General features: G+C 54.8%; 1 protein-coding gene across 1 annotated transcript; it reads left to right on the top strand.

Moving 5' to 3' along the window:
- Positions 1-3,507: 3,507 nt before the first annotated feature.
- Positions 3,508-8,513, top strand: MYCN (MYCN proto-oncogene, bHLH transcription factor; the record flags this gene model as incomplete). Its single annotated transcript, XM_079721424.1, has 3 exons — positions 3,508-3,663; positions 4,871-5,780; positions 7,909-8,513. 3 exons carry the CDS (start codon positions 3,508-3,510, stop codon positions 8,511-8,513), a joined length of 1,671 nt encoding a protein of 556 aa, XP_079577550.1.
- Positions 8,514-9,318: the final 805 nt, after the last annotated feature.

Here is a 9,318-nt window from a genome sequence, read left to right as displayed (position 1 = left end):
GTTATCTCTTGACTTTGTTTAGGATATGTTTTAAGTGTAATTAAAAATGTTTATTGTCGTCAAATATGTTAAAATTTTTCTTTCATGTTTCTGGGCTATCTGTCTTAGAAAGAATTCCACTCTCTATTTTCTTTGCTTGTATAACCTTACTTTTTCCAATTTAAAACTTCAATTTAGGTTTTTAAAATTAATTAATTAATTATTTAGTTGCTTAATTAATTCATTAGTAATTGGGTAAGTCAGGCAGCTAGCTTTACTTTATTCTAAATGAAGAGTCAGGAATTTTAAAAGCATTTAATCAGCAAAAATGTACACTTTGGAGCGAGGCAGGGAGGGACCCAGTAAAGTTCCTAGGAGAAACCGTGGTCCCTGATGCTGGACCCAGAAGATCTTTAACTCACCATCTGGGAAAAGCATCTAGAGGTTTTTGATCTCCCAGGCCAGTCATGGGTTGGACCCCTCTGACTGTGTGTGTGTGTGTGTGTGTGAGAGAGAGAGAGAGAGAGACAGAGAGAGAGAGAGAGAGAGAGAGAGAGAGAGAGAGAGGGAGAGAGAGGGAGAGAGAGATCTGGTTTTGTTTTATAAAGAAGGGATTTGTATATGAAAACATTGTCCTCCCTCAAATATCTCCCCATTTATAAACCAAATTCTGTGTACAACTCTGTCCTGTCTGTTGGTCCATTTTAGGTGTGTCTCCCTCAGCCCATGATGAGCTCATTCAGGCTGTGCCTTTACTCATCTCTGTTCTGAATCGGGACAGTGGATGCCGGCTGAACTTGTCTTCCAAGTCTTCTCAAGATGTATTTCGTGTGTGTCCGCATAGTCTAAGAGTGTTTCAACATTTTTAAGAGGAATTTGCAGGCTTCTCTACAAGCAAACAAGGAACCTGCAGTAGCAAGATTTCTCCACGGACAAAGTCTTTTATCTTTCCATTTGCAAATGAAAGTACCAATAAATACTTGTAAAATTTTATCATTCTGTTAAACTTCAAATTCAGACTTGTCAGTAATTACTGGTTTGCATTAAGAGCATGAGATTAGAGATTGAGGTCCAGGAAGAATACAAGATTTGCTTGGAGGCACACAGAGTAACCGGGTCTCTTGTCTTCTCAGTTTCTGCTGCACTTTGTCCCTTGACAAAGGACGAATGGCGTGGTGAAGGGCACAGGTCGGGTCAAAGAGGACAAGGTAGGACTTTTAAATGTAGCGACTAGGGTCATCCTGGCCTATTGTAACAGTCCCCCTGCCCTTTCGGTAAAAAGGTGAGGCAGGCAATTCTGAGAGCACTTCCTAGGTCTGCTCCTGAGGACCTGAAGGTCCTGGCGTGGCATTCATTCCTCTTTCCCTCTATTGCTGATCAACAGAAACTCCTTTCGAAGAGCTGGCTTTGCTTCAGAAGGACTCATTCAGGCCCCTCTGCCTTGAACAATATCGTTGAGTACGTACATATACAGGTATCTGCTTTGCTCTAAGGATGACCCTGGAGCAAAACAGACATAGATGGAGTGAGGAAGACAGAGCCTGTTTCCACTCGGTGTCTCGGGAGAAGCGGGCATTAAACAAACTCTCCCAGGCATATATCATTACAAATGAAACTAAGTGTTCTGAAGGAAAATCCAGGATGTTTGGGGAGAAGACAGCACGAGGGCATGGTTTAGATTAGGGGGTTAGGGAAAAGCAGAAGTGGGAGTGTGAAAGGCTTTTGCAAAGGTTTAGAGCTTTACATACGGGAAGGAAATAATAATAATAAAGGTGTTTGGGAGGGCAGCTCATCCTCATTCATGGGCCACTTCCTAGGACTCTGGGAACCTGCCTCTCTCCCCCGAATTATGTAGGCATCCAGGGTAAGGACTGGAAGAGCCTTCACAAATGCTAATAGGTGAGCGTTTTACAGGCTGCCCCCTGACCCCCTGCATCCTCATCCGTAACTAGTTTGAATGCGGAGGTGAATGGCGAGGATGACTGGCATTTCCAGTTTGGGAAAAAGGAGGTGGAGAAGCTTTCCCACCCCAGTGAGGGGTGGGGGAGGAGGGGGCAGGTTTCTCTACCCCAAACCATCCGAAGAGGAACGTTTTTCGCGAGGAAATCCCACTCCGTCGTGTATCTGGTTGTGAAGGGGGCTGAGATTCGGGTTGTTCCTGGGGAGTTTTGGTTCTGGAATCTCGTACCCTGTCACCCCTCCGCCCCCCCAACACACCTGCAGGAAAGCTTGGCCAGAGTGAAGTTAGGATCTGATAGCGGCGGTGGGATGGGAGAAGGGGTGGGGTGTTAATTTCCCCGGAAGAATCGATCAGGATCTGGTAATAACAATAGCTGACACTCAACACCCATCCTGTGCTGGGCACCGTCCTGAACGTTCAAAATATCTTAAAACAACCCTGTGAGGTAAGCACCGTCACTAACTCCATTACACAATTGAAGAAACCAAGGCACATCGAGGCTGAGCAGCGATAGCAGCTTGCCCCTTTGCCTGCAACAATCTGAAGCCAAGGTTTCTGAGCCAGGGTTTGGGCTGCAGGAGGTGTGGACGGCCGACTCCAACGAAGACCTGATCCGCCTCCCCATAATTCGGGAAATAGCTGGTTTTGGAAGGCTGACTTGGGAGCCCGTGAGAACGGCTTCGGGAGCCTCACGCCCATCCCCTTCGGAAGCCGAGGAGAGCCGGCACCCCCCGCGCGGTGGTGAGGACGGGTTGACGGCGCGGCGGGAGGACTGCCCGTGGCCCCGGTTGGACCCCCGAGACCAGGCCCCGCGGCTCCGCTTTCTGCGCGGCCTCCGCGAGGTGTCGCCTTCGGCCGAAGAAACCACAGCGGCGCCACCCTCGTAGCCCGCAGTTATTTATTTATTTTCAAACAAGGGGGCGCCCCTCTCCTTTCAATTTAAAACTAGAAACCTCCCGCGGTTTCGTTCCTAGATGGGCGCGTCCTCTCCCTCCCACTGTGCACCCCGGGTCCTGCTTCCCTTCCGAGATCACACACGAGCAACACCCCTCCCTCGCCCCCCGCACGGCCCGGCTGGACGTCGGCCTCGCGCTCAGCAGCACACACACGCAGTCGAGGCGGGGGCTGGGTTAGGAGCCTCTGAACACCCCCCGGAGCCCTCCGGAAATTTTTTTTTTTTACGCCGAGCAATTGCCAGGCCCGCAGGGTGGGTGTTGCATTGCACCGCTCGGCGCGCAGCTGGTCCGCAGGGTGCACAGGGGGCAAGCCCGGGGGTCTAAAAGGGCGGGAGGAGCACGCCCCGGGCTTCCCAGCTTTGCAGCCTCCTCTCTGCAAAGAAGAAAAGCAAGTGGCTTTTGGCGCGAAAGCCTTGGCGCCTCCCCTGATTTTTATGGAAATCAAGAGGGCGGGGTAAAGCCGCTTTCCTCTGCCTTTCTCCCTCCCCCTTGTCTGTGCCGCAGCCCCCTTCTCTCCCCGCCCCCCGGGTGTGTCAGATTTTTCAGTTAATAATATCCCCCGAGCTTCAAAGCGCAGCCAGTGACAGTCATCTGTCTGGACGCGCTGGGTGGATGCGGGGGGCTCCTGGGAACTGGGTTGGAGCCGAGCTAGCGCTAGCCAGGCGCAAGCGCGCACAGACTGCAGCCACCCGAGGACCACCCCCCGCCCCTGGCCACCCGGGGACCCCCGCACAGAATCGCCTCCGGATCCCCGGCCGTCGGCGGGAGGTAAGGAGCGGGGGGCGCAAAGCGCCCGGCGCCCCGGAAGCAGCGAACGCGGCGGGAAGGCAAGCCCTGGACGGGATCGCGGCTGGCGCACAGGGCACCCGACTGTGCCCGGGGGGACTGTTTCTGCTTCCGAAACAAAACCCTCTCGGGGTTTTCCCTGAAAAGCCAATCCAGTCCCCAAGGCTCCCGGACTGGGAGAGACCCGCCCTAATCCATCTAGTGCCCTTGCCAGGGGTTGTAATGGCTTCATCGAAAAGAAATTCACCCTTCTCTAGAACATTTGTCTGCATTGGAGCTGACGGGGAGCCGGTGCGTCCCCACCCCGAAGCTGGGTTCTCCTCCAAAGGGTGCCCCCAGAGGAAGAAGAAGGGGGTTAAGCAGGGCGAGGCCGTCGCGGTGGTAATCTGGGTCACTGCCGCCCCGGATCAGAGGAGACGTGGCTCTCCCTGCGACCCTCCCCGCGCTGGTGCCCCTGAACCATTCCCGGGGACTGGGGTCCAGGCTCTCCCAGGAAGAGGATGTCGTTGGGGGCTTGGAACAGCGGGGGTGGGGGTAGAGAGGTTCAAAATCAGCTACTGACAGTACTTTCCCTGCAGCGGGTGAACGCTGGGGGCGTCGGATCAAAATTTGGGGGAGGGGGTTCTGGATTTGGGTGCCTGTTGTTGGTCTCGGTCTAGAGAAAGGGTTTTTCCATTTGCAAAGTTTCCTAAACCCCCCGCTGTCGCTTGCGCTCCCGAGGTTGCAATTTTACAAAGGAGGGGGGGTGGTTTGAGGGTTCTTCAGAATCCTCGACCCGGTAGCTGGGTTGGAGTCCTGGGCTTCCTGGGAGCAGCGGGCCCTACTCGGGTGCAACCGCGGGTGTCGGTGAGCTGGTGGGAGCTAGAATTCTGCAGCCTTGGGCAGCCCCCTCCCCCAGGCAGCGCCTTGTGTGAATGAAACGGCAGTTTCCAAAGTTGCAGAGCTACGCCGCCACCCCCTGCATCTGCATGCCCCCTCCCACCCCCTGTCGTAGACAGCATGTACACAAAAGGAGGGAGGGAGAGAGAGACACACACAACTTCCTCCACCTTCGGGAGCCCTGGGCGGAGTGGGGGGCTTGAAGGAGAGATTGAGGAAGCGAGGGGGTGACCGCTGCCCGTCCCCACCCCTCGCGCCCCCCATCCGGCTCCGCTTGCCAACCCTCTCCTGGTGTGTCTGTCGGTTGCAGTGTCGGAGGTTGGCGCGGGCCCCCGCCCTCCGCGCCCCCCACGGGAAGGAAGCACCCCCCGAACTAAAAAGAGCGGAGCGGAAAGAAGCCCTCATTCGGCGGCCAGGAGGCGAGCCGATGCCGAGCTGCACCGCGTCCACCATGCCGGGGATGATCTGCAAGAACCCGGACCTCGAGTTTGACTCTCTGCAGCCCTGCTTCTACCCGGACGAAGATGACTTCTACTTCGGCGGCCCCGACTCGACCCCCCCGGGGGAGGACATCTGGAAGAAGTTTGAGCTGTTGCCCACGCCCCCGCTGTCGCCCAGCCGTGCCTTCCCGGAGCACAGCCCGGAGCCCCCGAACTGGGCCACCGAGATGCTGCTGCCCGAGGCCGACCTGTGGGGCAACCCGGCCGAGGAGGACGCGTTCGGCCTGGGGGGCCTGGGCGGCCTCACGCCCAACCCGGTCATCCTCCAGGACTGCATGTGGAGCGGCTTCTCGGCCCGCGAGAAGCTGGAGCGCGCGGTGAGCGAGAAGCTGCAGCACGGCCGGCCGCCCGCCGCGGGGCCCGCGGTCCCGGCCCCGGCCGCGGGCGCCACCGGCCCCGCGGGCCGCGGGCACAGCGCAGTGGCTGCGGGGCCGGGCCGCGCCGGGGCCGCCCTGCCCGCCGAGCTCGCCCACCCGGCCGCCGAGTGCGTGGATCCCGCCGTGGTCTTCCCGTTCCCGGTGAACAAGCGCGAGCCCGCGGCGGCGCCCGCCGCCCCGGCCGGTGCCCCAGCGGCGGGGGCCGCGGTCGCCTCGGGGGCGAGCGCCGCAGCCCCAGCGGGCGCCCCGGTGGCCGCTCTTCCACGCACCGGCGGCCGCCTGGCCAGCGGCGGTGACCACAAGGCCCTCAGCACCTCCGGAGAGGACACCCTGAGCGACTCAGGTAAAGAGCGAGCCAGGGTCCGGCTGCCCTCCTGGGGTACTGGGGCTGGGGGTGGCGCCGGGTTTGTCGTTCGTGGGTTAGGGTGCTGGGGGAGAGTCGTTTGGAGGTAGTGCTGGTGGCTGAGAAGTGATTTTTCCCAGGCCAATCTCGAGGGTACGGAGGAGAGAGGGTGGGTGAAAGCTGTGATCTCCGGCCTCACCTTCCCTAGAGTTCGCTCACCCCCCGCCGGGAGCCCGACTCCATCACTGGTCCCCGCCCCGTCCCGTCCCCCGTCTCTCTCTGCAGCGCCCTCCGAGGAACAAAATGAGAAAAGTTGAGTGGCTAAAGCCGAGTTGAGGTTCAGGGGGCCGCTGGCAGAAACCTGTTAGCCCAGGGGTGGAAAGGGACTCTGCGGCCCGGGTCAGGGGTGGGGAGAAGCCCCGAAAAGCACAAGCCTGTGCAGAGTCCTATTTAGAGTGCAGGAAGTTAGGAAGGGATTGCACAGATGGTGAGCACCGATTGTATTTTATTTTTTCGAACCTCGGTACTTCCCCCCCACCCACGGTGGGTGGTGGGCTATTTGCTCCTGGTCCGTCGCCAGCAGGCGGCGATATGCTGGCCGGCGGGCGGGCGAGGATCTGAGAGGCTGGGGGTGGTAGGGCCATCCCTTCCTCCCTTCACTCAGCAGCTGGCGGCCAGTACCACAGCGGTTGTGTACATTCTCAAGGGGCCGCCTCTTTACAGTGTGCAGAGAGAACCGCCCGGTTTTATCTTCTAGCCGAGTTCCAGGACTAATTTCAGACCCGAGCTGTGTTCCGTAACCCAGTGTCCTTCAAGGTGAGGGCGGGCACTTAGCAGGCCCTCCAGGAATGCACACAACCTGAAGCACTCATTGATTAGTTCTATTGTGTGCCTCCTGGTGAAACTGAACAGCAGGGTTAAAACCAAGACTTTGCCTGAAGGTGAAGAACTCTACCCAAATACTGGAATAGCCCTTGTCCTTGGAGCTGGGAGACTTAGACCTTGAAAACCACTGTTTTCAGAATGCAGATGGATAAAAAGCCTACATTTCCTTCAGGGCTGAGGACAGATTCATCTGAGGCTCCTGAAAGGAAACTTGGGGATAAGCCTTCAGTTTGAACGGGTCTGTCCCTTTAATGTCTGTGCCTTGACAGCTTTTGGTGAGGAAGCACTTCCTTCCAACAGCTGTCTTCTTGGCAGAAAACCAAAACATTGGCTTAAAGGGACCCACCGACTGGAACGGCCTCGCATTTCGGCTTTAGAACAAATCCCACAATTGTTCAGCTTTCCGGTCCCCTTCAGATCAAGCAGAAGATGTGTTTTGATTTTCATGCTTGCGTTTTAAACAATAATTTTCTACCCGAGCACGGTAGTAAATGAGGAGGGGAGGGAAACGCACACATGATGCTACACGTTTTTCTGGCTGCTGCGGGTGGTGGTGACTTTGAGAAGAGGTGCCCCGTATCTGGGTTTAGAGCTCCAGTGGATTACGGCTCTGTAGTTAAGGTTTGATCTTTGTTAAGATGAAAAACTGCTTACTGTATAGAAGTCATGATCATGGAAGACAAGGTATTTTTTGTCCTTAGTGAATTAAATTGTTCTTTAGTTTGTTTCACTGAAAATCAAACTCCACCATGTGTAAGTGGCTAACTGAGGCTCCTAAAATGAGGAGGCCTCAGTTCTTAAGTGTGGAGATGGAAATATAAATAAGTTTATGGGGCAGACTAGCGATGATGGGAAAGGGTTACCGTTTACTGAGACTCTTGTCTACAAATTATCTGTCCAACTCAACTTATGGCATTATCCCCCATTTAATAGCTGGGGAAACTGAGGCTTAGAAAATACCTTGCCCAGGGTCGTGCAGCTAGTGTGTGTGATGGAGCCAGGATTCTGTCTAACTCCAAAGCCGAGGTTCTTTCTATATTTCTGCCACCTGCTCAAGCTTGAATGGAAGATGAAATGCTAGGAGTATGGGGAGGGGAAAAGCATGTACAGCTCTCTTCAGAGACCTGTGCTGATGGATCCCAGTAAGAGCAAACCACGGGCCAGGGCCTGCTCTGCGAGACTGTATATGTATTTAATTCATACGTGCCTCATCATGAGAATAACCCTCACCTTGTTCTCAAAGATGATGAAGATGACGAGGAGGAAGACGAAGAGGAGGAAATCGACGTAGTGACTGTGGAGAAGCGGCGGTCCTCCTCCAACAGCAAGGCCGTCACCACCTTCACCATCACCGTGCGTCCCAAGAGCGCGGCCCTGGGACCTGGGAGGGCCCCGTCGGGTGAGCTGATCCTCAAGCGCTGCGTCCCCATCCACCAGCAGCACAACTACGCCGCCCCGTCTCCCTTCGTGGAGAGCGAGGATGCGCCGCCCCAGAAGAAGATAAAGAGTGAAGCATCCCCGCGTCCCCTCAAGAGCGTCATCCCCCCAAAGGCCAAGAGCTTGAGCCCGCGCAACTCTGACTCGGAGGACAGCGAGCGCCGTCGGAACCACAACATCCTGGAGCGCCAGCGCCGCAACGACCTGCGGTCCAGCTTCCTCACGCTCAGGGACCACGTGCCAGAGCTGGTGAAGAACGAGAAGGCGGCCAAGGTGGTCATCTTGAAAAAGGCCACCGAGTACGTCCACTCCCTCCAGGCCGAGGAGCACCAGCTTTTGCTGGAGAAGGAGAAGCTGCAGGCAAGACAGCAGCAGTTGCTAAAGAAAATCGAACACGCTCGGACTTGCTAAACGTCTCCGAACTGGACAGTCACTGCCACTTTGCACATTTTGATTTTTTTTTTTTTAAACAAACCTTGTGTTGACATTAAGAATGTTGGTTTACTTTCAAATCGGTCCCCCGTCGAGTTTGGATCTGGGTGGGGAGCGGGACATGAGGGGTTCTGCCAGGACCTCGGGAGAGGGCCTGCAGGATGGGATGCAGGTGGCCCTGGCGGTGTTCCTCCGCGTCACCTCTGAGACGGCGGTCGAAGTCCGTGACCGTTGGGAGCCTTCTGGGGCTGTTGAAGTCACCTTGTTTGTTACAAGTTTCCAGACGACAGAAAGTCATTCCTTCTTTTTAAAATGGTGCTTAAGTTCCAGCCGATGCCACATGGGGGTTTGCCATTGATACCCCTGGGGAACATTTCTGTAAATACCATGGACACACCTGCCTTTTGTATACGTCCTGGGTAATGAGAGGTGGCTTTTGCGGCTAGTATTAGACTGGAAGTTCATACCTAAGTACTGTAATACCTCAATGTTTGAGGAGCATGTTTTGTATACAAATATATTGTTAATCTCTGTTATGTACTGTACTAATTCTTACACTGCCTGTATACTTTAGTATGATGCTGATACATAACTAAATTTGATACTTATATTTTCGTATGAAAATGAGTTGTGAAAGTTTTGAGTAGATATTACTTTATCACTTTTTGAACTAAGAAACTTTTGTAAAGAAATTTACTATATATATATGCCTTTTTCCTAGCCTGTTTTTTCCTGTTAATGTATTTGTTCATGTTTGGTGCATAGAACTGGGTAAATGCAAAGT

The sequence above is a fragment of the Hyperoodon ampullatus genome (assembly GCF_949752795.1).
Source record: "Hyperoodon ampullatus genome assembly, chromosome: 15".
NCBI classification, from domain to species: Eukaryota; Metazoa; Chordata; class Mammalia; order Artiodactyla; family Ziphiidae; genus Hyperoodon; species Hyperoodon ampullatus.
The sequence above is the reverse complement of the archived record's forward strand: the minus strand, read 5'-3'. Positions and strand labels throughout refer to the sequence as shown.